At 34.3% G+C, this 15,751-nt stretch overlaps 1 protein-coding gene across 1 annotated transcript; it reads left to right on the top strand.

The window, feature by feature from the left end:
• The first annotated feature begins 7,913 nt into the window (after window positions 1-7,913).
• On the top strand, window positions 7,914-10,620 carry LOC129271229 (G-protein coupled receptor moody-like). The gene has a single exon (XM_054908614.2). It carries the CDS (start codon window positions 8,357-8,359, stop codon window positions 9,686-9,688), a length of 1,332 nt encoding a protein of 443 aa, XP_054764589.2. The 5' UTR covers window positions 7,914-8,356; the 3' UTR covers window positions 9,689-10,620.
• Window positions 10,621-15,751: the final 5,131 nt, after the last annotated feature.

The raw sequence follows: 15,751 nt of genomic DNA on the forward strand, positions 1-15,751 counted from the left end.
AGTGCACCTCCAGTTTTGCTGTTTTGTTGGCTATATTGGACGGATAGTCGCCTTTTCTCGAAGTAGCTAGATCAACTTCACCTTTTTTATATTTTGATATGAATAATTATGATTGACGTACCTTTGTGATATGACTTTGTGCTCTTATGTCATATTTGTTTTATGAGAACAGGGAACCAATAAAAACAAAATAATACAGATACAAAAGTAAAAGTATATGTTTAATTTTTTAATGTTCGGCTTATTGCAAGATTTTTTCAACTTTGCCAAATAGTCCCATAAAAAAAATAGACTTCCAATAATTTAATATAACTTCTTTTAAATAAATGAATCTTATTCATAACCTCCTCTCGTATAAGTTATTTAACCTTTAAACAATCTTTAAAAATGTTGGCATGCATGATCGAGCTCAAAATCGTAACTTAATCTTAATATTTGGCATGCTCTACGTTTATATCGAGAGGATACATCCTAAACTGAAGGAGGGAACCTAAATACGTGGAAATATAAATATTTTTGTGACGGAAAGGGGGAGAATAATTATATAGGCCCCCTCTAACAGGTTCGGATACGTTGTGGCGATTCGGAAAGCTTGGCTTAAAGTCAGCTTCCCCCTTACGCTGAAGAAGCTGCCTAAAAATCGCCTTAAAGGGATTGTCCGGGCTGAAAATATTTATATCTAAATAAATAGAGTAAAATTCACAAAGCAAAATGCTGAAAATTTCATCAAAATCGGATAACGAATAACGAAGTTATTGAATTAAAAAAAAAATTATCAATATTTTGTGAAAACAGTTATATGCACATCATGAATATTCATTTGGTGGTCTGCTGATGTCATATCCCCACTTTCCTTTTTCTAATGTTTTTACATGAAATCATAATTGTTTCATTTTTTCATACATGTGTAAATGATGTGTCTCCGTTATAATGAAATAAGTTGCGGCACAAATAACTAATGCTCTTAATCAGTTGTCAATAAAATTGTTTTAGTTCTTTGTATAATAAAATATAAAAGAACAAGTGGGGATATGACATCATCAGCCCACCTAATGAATATTCATGAAGACATGCCTATAGAACTGTTCCACCGGAATAATGCAAATATTTAAAATTCAATAACTTTGTTATTTGTTATCCAATTTTTATCAAATTTTCAGCATATTGCTTTGTGAATTTTACTCTATTTAGTGAGATATAAATATCTCCAGCATTGACCATCCCTTTTAATTGGAAATTATGTAAATATATACAATTGCAAAAACTCCGGTGTTGATTTACCACCAGCTCGGAATCTATATATGTCCACACCAGAGAAGTGTTAAACAACACCGGTTTGGTTTAGGTCTTACACCAGATAGGTGTTTATACAACACCAATTTGTATCAAAACAGCATCTGTTTGATCCCAAACTGGTATTGTTTCAATATTTCTCTGGTGTGGACATCATATATTCCGGGCTGCATTGTGTTAAATCAACACAGGAGTTTTGGCAGAAGTGAAAACAAATAGAGAACGAAATGCTTATTATGTTCATTAATCTCTATATGCTTCTCATCTATTAGATTTGTTTGCTTTCCCTGCATCCTGTATTTCCAATTAAAAAAGTATGGGTTTAAGTGTTGTCACATTAGCATTAAAGCTTTTACTAAAAATACATTTTCGATCGCCTATCCTATATAAATTTTGGCCTTTGTATGTGTCGCTCAATACATTCATCTTTCCACCGGCGAGTGAAGTCATAATTTGTCATCAAATTAAATACACTCTAAGTGTAACATTAATAATAATATTGATAACAATAATAGTGATGATGATAATAATAATAATAATAAAACTAATAAAAATAATAATGATCATAATAATAATATGAATAATATTAATAATAAGAAGAATATTAATAATAAACTGCTTGATGATGTTATAGAATTACTTATGCGATATTTGTTGCACTTAACTTTGTGAATTCGTTTTCATTTTTTTTCGAAAAATCTTCAATTTGTAATAAGCGTTATCATTCTTTTTTTTTTTGTGGGGAGGAGGGGGGTCATCCCCAGCCACCCCCTTCCACGCCTATACGAGCGCTACGATTAACGGGATACTATATTATATCATTTTGGAATGATCTGACATGACTGTGAACTATTATAGAGGTATTTTTTTCACAAATGCGCCCCCAGGGCCAGGGGAAGACATCACCGCCAAATTATATAACAGGGGTGATAATAATTAGACGGTATTTTAATGAACGTGGATTAACAAAATAATATAGGCCATATTAGTCCTTGGTAGTATACCAGCAGAAGCGAATCAATAAAGCCTCCGGGATATAATTAGTGACACCTCATTCTAGAATGAATTCATTAAGCAGACGTTAATGAGCATGATAAATAGATCTTTAAGATATTGAAGAAGCGACATTGCCTCTCCTGATGAAAGGAGTTTGGTCCTTGAGATTGTGTGATCATATTAATATCATTACTTTAATAATGCATGCATGGGCACAATAGTTATTAACATACAAACTGCCGTACTTTGGCAAAAGGAAGCAAGTTACAAAAGTATAGTAATTGAGCAATGTGTGTTTTTCATTTACATATATAGGCGTCAATGCAATTTATAAGCATATTTTCTTCAATTTCTTTTCATAGAATGATAATTTCTTCCCCAAAATTTTGCCTGAACGTGCAACATACAAAGGGTGTTTCAAAAACAACAATAACTCAAATTTGATGTGTCACTTGCTTCCTTTTGCCAAAGTTGATGCAAGAGCTGAAAGAAAGCGATTATGATTTCAAAATGTGCCTTAGTATCCTTGGTAGGATTTGTAATGTTTGTCCGTTACTATAATAAACATAATTGTAGCATCAAGAACGATCAAAACAATAACAATGGTGATAATAACAATAATGATAATAATGATAAAGCAAATATAGAGAAGAAGAAGAAGAAGGGAAAGATGAAGAAGAAGAACAAGAACAAGAATAGAAAGAAAAAGAAGGAGAAGAAGAAGAAGAAGAGAAAGAAGAAGAAGGAGGATGAGAAGAAGAAGAGAAAGAAGAAGAAGAATAAATGATATTGATGAAATAGTTATAACTTTATTTCCTTTTTAAATCATTCAATATAATTTCGGATTTTCTTTCTGAATCACACTTTGAATTAAATGTTTCTAATTCTACATGATCATTTGTCAAACAATATAGATCACAGTCACATAGTGTAGACATCATCAAATTTTCATCGCTATTTTACTATTTAACCTCAGAGTTTATGCACCATTGGAACGACCCATGGGCTGCAGAACCGGGGGCTGTGGGCCCACTTTTGGCTCCCCACCCCTCCCTTTAATACCGTTCCGCTGCATGCCCAATTGTTTATTTGTCTTAAATCACATTTGTCTGTGTTTTTAAACACACAAACCGTTTTCATACTTACCATATTTGTTGTTTTGTTGTTTTTTCCTCAATACTTTGCCCCGGTACTATGCATAATATTCATCATCATTATGAACATTATGCACACTAATTGCGGAGAAGAATCATAATTCATTCATTGACCGTGCCAGAGTAATCACGCACTGTCTTGCTTAATATGATGAGCAACATATATATTTTCTAAAAGCATGAACACAGGGGCGGATCCAGCTTTTTATAAAGGGGGGGTTGGGGTGGTATGCGAGGGAGCGTAGCGACCGAGTCCAAGCGAGCGGAGCGAGCGAGGGGGGAGGGTGTGGGAGGGGGGTGTCCCCCCTCCCACAGTAGGGACAATTTTTGAAAATCTGTGTGTGAAAATGGCGTTTTCTTGCATCTAATAATAATAATAATAATAATAATAAATGAAATGAATACATAGAAATAGAATAGAATAAAATTACAAGTTTTAAAAAAAAGATAAGATTTAAAAAAATGGTCCCCAGATTTTTTTTTTTGGGGGGGTTGCAACCCCCCAACCCCCCTCTAGATCCGCTTCTGGAACACAGCATAACCTTTTCGCAATAAGTTGATTAGCCTACGTACATTATCAGCCCATTTTAATAGTTTTCATGCCCCACTTACGTTAGTCGGCAGGATGTAATGCACATGAATACAAAGGTTCCGTGACATTTGCTCTGGCGGCGACAATGATGCGCTGTAAATTCCACACACTATAGCGGAATGACCAACTTCAACCCTAGAATTAACATAATCCTATCCTAAACTGAACCCTAAATCTGACATAAGACCCTCTTGCAACCCTAACCCTATAACCCTTATTTCTCAGACGAAATAAAGCTTGAGCAATTGTCACCAGAGCAAATATCGTGTCACCGAATTATAGAACTTAAACAGCTAGAGTGCCTCACCATGATCAAAATGATGTAATTCACTAGATGCATATAATGCATCGCGACATCGGCCATCAGAAGAGTACAAGCTTCTTGGTCAGAGTCAATTCAACGATCTTGATATTATGAACAATGAACATAATCAACTCAAGCACAGTACATGTATTGTAACTAAAAATATTTCATTGAACTGCAACAATTATACTGCAATAAGTTACAAAATAATACTAAAATTATATATTTTTTAATAAAAATGTTTTATTCGCAGTAGCAACTTTCCTACCACAATGTGATATGCTTTATCATTGCCCTTGAAGCCGAGTATATAAATCTATAGAAGTTCCCATTTAAAAAAAGTCTTTGGTATAAAATAATGATGTAACTCGTAATCGAATTCGAATTCTCTGTATGGAATTGCCTACCTCAACCTCCTTCTCTCTCTTAACCCTTATTCTAATCTGTTTTTCCTTCGCCCCCACCCCCTCTCTTTGCCATTCTCTGTAAGGAATATCAAGAGGACATCATTGTAAATCGAGCATTTGCATAATCATGAATTCGAAGGACTATCTACTGAAGATGCGAACACAGCCGTTTTTTTTTTTCATTTTTAAGCAATAGGCCTCCTTAAAAAAAAATGAGTGTGATGGATTAGAAAATCATTAATGAAATATATTGTATCGAATTCTACAATTTGATCCAAAGAATATGCGCCGTATCGAGGCTATCTGTCGGCCGCTTCAGTAAAGCTAATTAGGCCTATCGCTGAATAAAATTGATGAGCATCAGAAGCGAACTGTGCCAAATTTACATCACAAAATAGTGAATGACTGCGAATACTAAACAGGTTAAATATTGGGAAATAAAGATGGAATTGTAACAAGCATCAAACGTGCAATAATTGAATACAAATAACTGTAACGACACGAACGGGAGTATGGCCATCTATAATGGATTTTCATGCAGAAATGTAGAATTTGTATTATAGTTATATGGCAAATTTCACACTGGAGCTTCTCATGGAAGAACTATATATTCCGTGATTTCGATTAAACCATCACTGTATGATCTAAAGTTTAAGGATGCTTTTATTGTATTTTTTAAATTAATTTTTAGGTGGTTCCAAGTCATTTGCTCAGATGATAATTGCTCCGTTGGAAAATCTGCGCGTTAAGTCAAACATAAATCCTAACCTCCAAAAAAAATAAACAAACCCTAATCCTTATCTTTACATTATTCTGAACCAAAAACACTATTATAACCCTAACTCTACACTGTAAAAAAATATTGGGTAAATTTTTTACCACCACGAGGGTAATTATGTGTCCAACCAATTTGAGGGCAGTATTTTACCCAATGCGGTAAGCATATTGTCCAGTAAGGTTGAAAAATAAGCAGCAATTACTTCAGAATGGGCAAATTTTCATCAAACTGGATAGATAAAAATGCCTAAAAGAAATGCCCAATTTTGATTGGACACAGTCATAATTACCCTCATGGAGCACTTTAACCAAATATTTTTTAGAGTGTAACTAACCCTATATATGCCCTCTCATATATTAAGAGGGGGGGGGAGAACAAATATCGCATCAGGAACGTGTCTTGTCACCATTTTGAAGGGCATCAAACGTTCTCTCAAACAAGTTGATTTGAACAAACTACATAATAGTGATTTTATTTAAAAATGTAATTAAGCCTTTTTGCTGAGAAATAACGAAGTTTACAACTGTATAATTATGTTAGCTTTGTATCTTTAATGATTCTACACTGTTGGAATATAAAAAAAGTAGTGACAATTACCATTGTCTTAGCTGAAAAGATTTATTTCATGACTTTAACTATTTTTAATTAGTGATAAAATTTTAAGGGCTGACAAGCTCCCTCCTTAATAACGTGCTGTACAGGGCAAAAAAAGTGGTCTAGCACGATTTCCTAGGAACTTTTCTTTCCTATCTTTTCCTTTATTTTTCTAACTGATATAGATTCAACAAAGAAATTATTCTGTTTTTTGGAGAAAAAAAAGGAAAGCATTTTTACAAGGCAACAATATATATATATATATATATATATATATATATATATAAATATATATATAAATATATATATATATATATAGGCGTAAAATAATCCAGGCATTGACGTTAGACGTAGCTTTTTATTTACCTTGTTGTTATTACAATTTTATTTGTATGGATCTGTTCTATTTTGTTTTGTTTGTTTCAATATATATAGGCCTGATGAAGGCCCTACTGCATGGCCGAAAGCTAGCATTAAATGATCGAGATACCTTGAAAGCTACGTCTAGCGTCAATGCCTGGATTATTTTACGCCTATACATAGAACATGACGCGCTGCAACACACGTTGTGCAAAGGGCCCTCTTCCTTTAATATATATATATATATATATATGCACACAAAACGAAACAGAGATATATCGATGATTTATCATGCCTTAATCGCAAATACAATTGACAAATGACCTATTATTGTAAAGCTTAGAGTTTCCTCTTTCATTTGAAATAAGTTAGATTATTTCGCATTCATGCAAGTCATGAGTGTGCAAAAACATTTTGAAGAAATGAAACCAAAAAGTCACTTGGTGGACGGTATCTGATTTTTAAAAAGAAAATTACATTTTTAAAAAGAGCAATATCTGCTCTTTGATTTGATGCCTCAATTACAAAAAACGGTCAAGAAACAACAAAGTTCTGTTAATTTGAAATAAGCCTTGAATTCCAATATATTCATAAAATGAAGAGGTTTTACAGGATAACTTTCAGACTGACTCGACACTCCGTTTTGTTGACGATCAGCCATGCATAAAGTCTTTTGTTAACCGTGTTTATTTCATGAAATTATATGGAAATACAAGCATTGTTTCGAAGAAACATTTGTTATTTCTTGATTTAGCTATTAAATTAAAAAGCAGATGTTAAACTTTTCAGGCGTGTGATTTTCTTTTTGAAATTTTGATAACACCCGCCAAATGACTTTTTTTCATCCTTTTTTCAAATTGTTTTTATTCACTCATGCAATGATGAGAAATTTTGTATGTTATACCAGCTAAAAGAAAAGACTCTAAGCCTTACAATGGTAGGTCATTTGTCTATTGTATCTGTGATTAAGTTAGGATAAATCATCGCTAAATATCGGTTTCGTTTTTTGTGGGACGCACTGTGTGTGAATACAATGGATATTGCTAAAATAGAGTGAAGTAAAATTGCAATGCAAGTAAGCATCTCCAAAGTGAGCCTTGATTTATCTCCGATAACCTAACAAATCGCATCCGTGTAAAACGGCCATGAGCAAAACTGAGAAAAAATAATAAAATGACGGCAATCTATAAAAGCAAACCAATATCTCGGCAATAATATCGATTAGCTAAATGCAACAGGGAGTACGGCTTGGAGTATATTGTTACACGCCAAGAACAGGGAAATGGTCTTAATGGTAGGAGCGTGCACTCATTATCGTCAAACAAATTATATACATGATATATGCCTCACAGCGTCAGAACTGGTGATCAAGCTTGTCGAGCCTTTGCCTCGAAGCGCACGTACTGTAAATTAAGAGATCTCTTTTGTTTTTCGTCATAATGGACAACATTGTTTAGACAGGCAATGGAGCGATGAATGAACAGCTTTTACAATGCAGTGAAAAGGGAGAGCAAAAACTTTAATAGAAGGTAGGCGTCTTTATTAAAAAAGCGGCAAGCATCTCGACTTTCTCTCCGGACTTTCTCTTTACTTGAGACGATATTGAGAAAGATTTCCAATTCGCCCTGATGTTCACTGATGACAAGATCGATGAGTTTTACTTTTAGATTCGTCAAATCACTGAAGACAGGACCATGTGATATTAACGGCCGCATGGTATTTTCAACGAAACTGCACGACAACATACCTCATGTACCTAAGCAATCTCCGCAATCTTTAGCTGCTGAAACTTAGAAAGACTCTGTTTCTTTGAACGGAAATATGAGTACAGACTGCAGGTCATTTTTGATATTCGATGAAAAAAAATAATCATTGCGAATGGCTTCGAATTCGTCGTTAGCTGATTGCTGCCGTACGCCAACGGCACCCTCGTCATCATGGACGTCGTCGTCCGATTCACCAAATCACCCCTACCAAATCAACGACTTCATCCAGCGGAGCATCGTTGCAGTCTTGCTATCACTTACATCGATCATAGGCCTTGGTGGAAATGCTCTTGTCCTTTTGTCCGTGCTTCTTTCTCGTAAGCTGCAGACCCAGACGAACGTCTTCGTGGTCAATCTATGCGTCGCCGATTTCTTGACATGTCTCTCTTTACCCTTCCAGGCAGCCGCGGCAGTAGTTGATGACAAAACAGATATGTTCTTGTTTTCTAATGGCTTCTGTGCTCTGGTGACGATGCTTCAAATCAATAGTGTCGGATGTAGCATTCTGACTTTGACTCTGATAGCTTTCAACCGTTTCTTGCTGATCACCAGATCAAAGGCCACCTGCAGACGGATCTTCTCGCCGTGTGTTCTAGTCATCGCGTTGTCGTTGACGTGGTTGATCCCAGCTGCAGAGTTTGGTATACCTGTCATCGCGGGCTTCATCGACCTGAGCTATTATCCTCGATTTCGCGTTTGCGCTTGGAACGAGACTTATCCCCTTTCAAAGTTTTTGATAGGTCCCACCTTGGTAATTGCACTCTCCGTCACCCTGGTTTGTTACGTCAAGACATATCTCTTCGTCAGACGACACGCTCGATCTGTGGAAAATTTAACACCGGCAGTATCGCGCCAAAATGTCAATCATAGTCATGCCAGTTTGGCAGAGATATCCCAAAAGGAAAATCTCGAACACTCTCCCCAGTTCGATCTCGTACCCCAAACACCAAAAGCGAGGAACTCCAAACAAAACGAAGTCAACAAGAGCATTGTTATTGAAAGCATTTCATACCAGGAAGATGAGATGCAAAGCACGAAACGATCAACGCAATGTGGGTCAAGAAAGCAACAGGAAAATGCTGACGACGTCGAGAATACCAGGCTCGATATCGAAAGTACATGCATCGTCAATGGTAAATCGAGGATGAAATCCAAATCGAGTTCTCGAAACATGGAAGCAGAGATCAGCAAGAACCTCTTCTTGGTCGTGTGCGCTGTCGTCGTCAGCATCGTTCCATTCGTCATTTGTTTGTCGCTGTCGTCCTGCCAGGAACCTTTCATCTACACCGTGGTCATCATCTGTATGGGAAGTTGTGTTAATCCAATCATCTACGGGTTCAGGCATCCTCATTTCAGACCTGTATTTGCCTCCATCCTCTCTTGTCGGCTGGCAGACATCCCACAGCCTTCGGCACTGGCGCGAAAAATCCTGAACAGACGCTGAAATGAAGCGTTTTGCAGTATGATATTCTGGGAGTTCATAAACGTGTGTCTCCACACGTTTAACTGACTAATGTAGGACAACAAGGCTAACTCATTGTACAAAAAAGAAAGAAATTAGCAAATAGTATAATTATATCTAACTTTATTTATTTGATAATTCATACCTGATCAATTGATTACTGTACTTTGTATAATACAGTGCGTCCCTAAGAAAACGAAACCGGGATTACTTTGTTTAATCACTTGATTCCTATAATCATATTTTTTTTAATGAATGAGATATATTTTATCAAGCATAAATACTGATTTAAGATGTTACATGAAAGAGTGAGAATTAATGTTTCTAAAAATTTATGTGATAATTTCTTTCATGAATCAATCGCCAAACGATTTTGATAGCTCCCGAGATAGCTCTTGCATCATTGCGTGAATGTTTGTTTTAATGACATTAATAACGCATGCATCTCAAGAAAAAACATGAAGACCCAAACTTTTTAAATAATGTAATAATACTGAATTATTTATCATAAAACAGTATGGTAGATCTCGGATTTAGAGTTTCTTTGTCTGGTGTTTGTTTTGTTTAATTTTTTATTTATTCAATTATTCTGGAACGCACATCCTATTACAACAAAGATAAAAATATGCACATCTCTAAGCTAGTACAATAAAAAAAATAGTACCGTCTTTTTGGTAATGTTTACCTATTATATATATGCCAGGATGATGGAAAGCAGTGAGGAAAAGTATCGAATAGAATCACAATATTTTAAGAAGAAAATATCACCGTGACAAAAATATGAAAGAAACAAAAGTAAATAGATGCAATTTAAAAAAATGAAAATAAGAGGAATGAAAATTGGAACGGAAAGATTGAAATGAAATAATGAAGCAGTTGTCAGTTTAAGATCCGGGAGAATTTCACTCTCCATAAAGACCGTATAATCAAGAAATAAAAGTGATTCACTTTAAACCGTCAGTCATTCTTAAGATCATTTACATAGAAGAAATGTATACTTTTCAAATGAAATTCAAAACTACTCAACCCAGAGCAGCTGTTTGGATGAAGAAAAAAATTACAATGCTTACTAGCAGATTTTTTTTCATAGAAGGGGCTTTTATTTTGTGTAAATGAATATAAAATTTTCAATTGTATATCAAATATACACCTCCCCCAGTTTTATTGGTTAATGAGAGCGTGGAACATAACACCGACACAAAGATCAGTTTCAATTTACAAAAAAAAAAAATCCTCATTCCATTGTTATAGTGATGCATTTTTATATGTTTATAAATGCATATTTTTCTTTATTAAAATGAATAACTTCCCTCTTATAGCCGATCTCTCGATATATACGCCTCCTGTCAAGCAAAATTGAATTAAACATTTGGGAATTACTGTGACGTATTTTTGCAGATTACGTGTATGATTTTAGTGTTGGTTTTATTGTTTGTTGCTTATTTTGTAGAAAGCATGGACGGTGACATCACGTCATATCAAGAAGTAAGTGTCTAAAAACGAAAGAATTGGATTTCATTTTGTTTTTAATTTCTCAAGCTCCTAGAGGGGGCAAGCCCCAATCAGAATCATATCCCTTAATTCCACTCCGCTTCCTAATTGCCAGTCTACTGCTTTTTCAATATAGTATGAGCTAAAAAGGCAGCGTCTGTATGAAAACGAGATCATATTAAAGAAATCTCAAGTAAGCGTTAGTTTGAAACACAAAATCTGAACACAAAAGGTGAAATGTACTTTCGGATATACACTTTCTATTTTACACACTTTATTTCACATTGGTTATAATGAACCTGACAAAATGAAAAGCTTCCAGAAAAATTAAGCCAAGAGAGGAAAGATAGAGAGAAAAAATCGAATTCTTCGGAATAAGGCCGTCCACTACATGAAAAAATTATAATCAGCATGTCCCGTTTTGGAGAGAAAAAAAAAGTTCTTTTGTTGTACATGTAAGTATATAGGTCCAACAGTTTTATTATCAATTGTTAATAAATGTCACATTTAGGCCCTTGTCTGAACTCATTCACATGCATGGATGCTATATATTTACCGACTAGCGCTCGAGGCTGAAAATAATACTAAGAGAGAAGTAATACACCAAGATAAGCCCTACTGAAAATTCCGTCAAAATCGGATGAAAAATAATAAGATTATCGAGTTTTAAAGGACAAGCCCATCCCAATAAAAAAGTATATTTGAATAAAAAGAGAGAAGTCCAACGATTATAATACCGAAAATTTCCTCAAAATCGGATGTAAAATAAGAAAGTTATGACATTTTTAAGTTTCACTTAATTAAAAAAAAATAGTTATATGCATATCTCGGTCCGTATGCAAATGAGGAAACTGATGACATCACTCACTCACTATTTCTTTTGTAATTTATTATATGAAATATTCAAATTTTCTCCTCATTGTCCTGTGAAACGAAGTTTTATTTCTCCCTAAACATGTGGTATTACCATCGTTTAACATTTTATGGTTCAGTCAAGTTGGTCATAATTGTGAAATATGTAAAAAATAAAAATAAAAAAAATAGTGAGAGACATCATTGATTCTCTTATTTGTATGAAGACTAAATTGTGGATTTACCTATTTTGTGAAAAATAAGCGAAACTTAAAAATATCAAAAATTTTATGTCACGTCCCAACTATCCTTTTTTAAATTATATATAAAATATCAAGAATTCCATCTTTTATACATTAAGTACAAGTGCATAAGAAAATCCCCGATGCATGTCTAAAATTTAAGCTGCATAATTGATCTTATACTTCAAATTAGAAGTAAAGCATATTTTCATATTCTGGAGCAGATAAGTTGAATAACGTTAATTGCAGATGTCCATTTCAAATAGCAACGTTAATGTATGACCTGTTATTTTTCATAGAGTTTGATAACATTTTGACTATTTTGCTCGATTAATTATGTTTCTTGTTTTAGTTTTTTTATTCGCATCACATATTTTCAAGCTGATGAATTCCTTTAATATCGATAACCATGTCGTTTCTTCTTATCATAGAGAACAAAAATATCACCTAGATTTCATCTTACAAGATCATTTTGGTCTTTTGATTGTGAAAAGCCAGAAGGTATACCACCGTTTTTTCAATGCCAATTTTTTTTTTCTTATCGGTTTCCAATTAGGTTTGATTTTGGAGGTCATTGTATACAAGCAAAATAACAGGGGAAAGTGGGTCAAATTACCGGGAATGATTTCCAGGTAAAAAAAAATATATATATCAGATTTGAAGAGCCTGTAAATTCAATATGGCTAAGTACACAATATTGTTCATTTGAAGGGTATCACTAAAATATGTACATGAATTTGGATGTTATGATTTCCACTTCAAATTAAAAAATAATCAAAGAAATTGCCATGGACAGACACAGCGTAAACTCATAACAGATCAAGCTCAGAATCATGAACAAAAAAAATCAATAATATAACTTTGTCATGAATCATATGAGTAATGACCCACATTCATTGACCTGGTTATGAAATAAAAAAGACCAATCTAAAGGATGAATAAGCAAGTGCAAAAGAAGGAAACAGAAAATGATTGAAAGGGACAAGATAAATAGCAGAATAGGAGGGTAAGGATGTATGTATACTTCATGGAGGGAGGAGGATATACATGATGTATATTTAAACAAGTGGAACGCCTCTGGCAGTCTCGCCTGCATTACGCAATTTAATATAGCAGCAGTGCTAACTTTGAAAACTACTATAAAATAATCATTCACAAAAACACCATTCATATGGTCAAATACACCCATGTCCACATTTCATTCACTCTATCCATAAACTTTCAAAGTTATGATGGCAATTCAACAATTACCCAACATGGCCTAAGTTTATTGACCTTAACTGACCTTTGACCTTGGTTTTGTGACGTGAAACTCACAGGGGATGTTTAGTGATACTTGATTACTCTTATATCCCAAGTTTTATGAAATAGATCCATAAACTTCTGAGTTAGGATGGTAATTCAACAAATACCCCCAACACGGCCACAGTTCATTTACCTTAAATGACCTATGACCATGGTCATGTGACCTGAAACTCGTACAAGATGTTCAGTGATACTCGATTACTCTTATGTCCAAGTTTTATGAACTAGATCCATAAACCTTCAGAGTTAGGATGGTAATTTAACAAAGACTCCCAACACGGCTAAAGTTCATTGACCCTAAATGACCTTTGACCTTGGTCATGTGACCTGAAACTCAAGCAGGATGTTCACTAATACTTGATTAACCTTATGCCCAAGTTTCATGAACTAGGTCCAAATACTTTCTAAGTTATGATGTCATTTCAAAAACTTAACCTTAGGTTAAGATTTGATGTTGACGCCGCCGCCGCCGTCGGAAAAGCGGCGCCTATAGTCTCGCTCTGCTATGCAGGCGAGACAAAAACCCAATAAATATTGATTACAAATTTACAAGACAGTGAATAATGAAATCCACACAATCCACATTGCTTGTTACCATTACTGGAAATCTTTTATTTGACCTCTTTTCATATGATTATTCCATACAACATATCATTAGCTTTTTTGTAATACAATTTCTACACGAGCACAATACTTGTATACCTAATTTTTTATGAGCTACACACAGAGTTTATATTACAATTTACAATATAGTCTAGAGCATGCAGTCTGAGATATTAAATTTGCACTTATTAATTTCTCCTTTATTAAATTCAGAGAGAAAGGAGAAGATATTAATATTTTCTAATATAGGCTGCCGCTGATGATGCAGATTTTTAGCACATCGCCTACCTTTGACCAGGGAGGGGAGCTTTAATTAACTCCCTTAAGATAACACAATGGCCAAAATTCACAAAGGTGGTTTTGAATACGTGGTTTGAAATCTTGGTTTATGCATATTTCATTCATTGATTACACTGTATTCAATAGGTATATTGAAGAAGAGTCCAATTTTCAATGCATGCATTGATCACAAGATGCCAAATTGAAGCTTGTCACTAAAGATTTCTATATTGATGAGCCAACTGTTTACTTTGTAGAGTAATTATCATAAAAAGCGAACTCTTTTATGCTATTACCTTCGTAATAAAACATGAATGTAGCATACCGAAATAATCATGCGCATTAAATTATTGGTCACCTCTTGATAGAAGCACTGAATTAGGCATGATTATGCATGAAATCTGCATAAACCGTGGATTTAAACAACGGATTTAAAAACCATCTCTGTGAATTCACGCCACTGTATTATTTTACCTAAAGATAGATTCACATAATTGGTTGAGATGCATAAACCATCTGTAACCACAAAGATTTGCACTGGCCAGGTTTAATATTGTTCATTTTTCAACTATCATGAGCCTGTTAAATATAATTCACAATTTATCATCCACAGTTTTAGCTGTGGCATAAAAGAATAACAAAAAGCCGAGAATGGTTCGTCGCATCGTTCAGCCCATCACTATATTACAAATTTTACATTGGTCGAGCTGAAATAAAAAGGAAAGATAGATGTTCACAAGTACACATATATGTATTTACAAATCTAGTATTACAAGATGTACAGTCACATTACTCTCATAGTTTTAAATTATAATAAAATGCAATATATAATCAAAAATTTATAGTGAAAATTCTCTCTCTCTTTCACTCTGCGCATGATTTGTCATTTGTTTTCTGTATTTTGCCTTAATATGTAAAACACATAAATATTTTTGTATGGAAACATTTGCAAAGTCAAACGTCTTCCTCATATATATTTAGGCAAAAAAAATGTTAAGGGTCTTCACTCAAAAAAAGGGGGACTATTACAATTCTCATTATCAATTATAGGTTTGTCCACACCCACCCCCTTGAACCTGTGCCTACATAGAAACAAATACAGATCCAGGGGACAAACACATTTTTTTTTTCTGCATAAAAATCTTGGTTGCTTGTCCAGAGATTTATGTGCCCATCTTTAATGAAATCCTGCATCTACCCCTGCAAAGACAAGCATGCCAATTCTATAATGAAATATAATATTGGTCATCCAACAATGGGACTTCGACAGAAA

Source organism: Lytechinus pictus, chromosome 2 (genome assembly GCF_037042905.1).
Source record: "Lytechinus pictus isolate F3 Inbred chromosome 2, Lp3.0, whole genome shotgun sequence".
NCBI classification, from domain to species: Eukaryota; Metazoa; Echinodermata; class Echinoidea; order Temnopleuroida; family Toxopneustidae; genus Lytechinus; species Lytechinus pictus.

Coding starts and splice junctions, on each gene's coding strand:
- LOC129271229 (XM_054908614.2), top strand. CDS start 8,357: ATGGCTTCGAATTCGTCGTTAGCTGATTGCTGCCGTACGCCAACGGCA.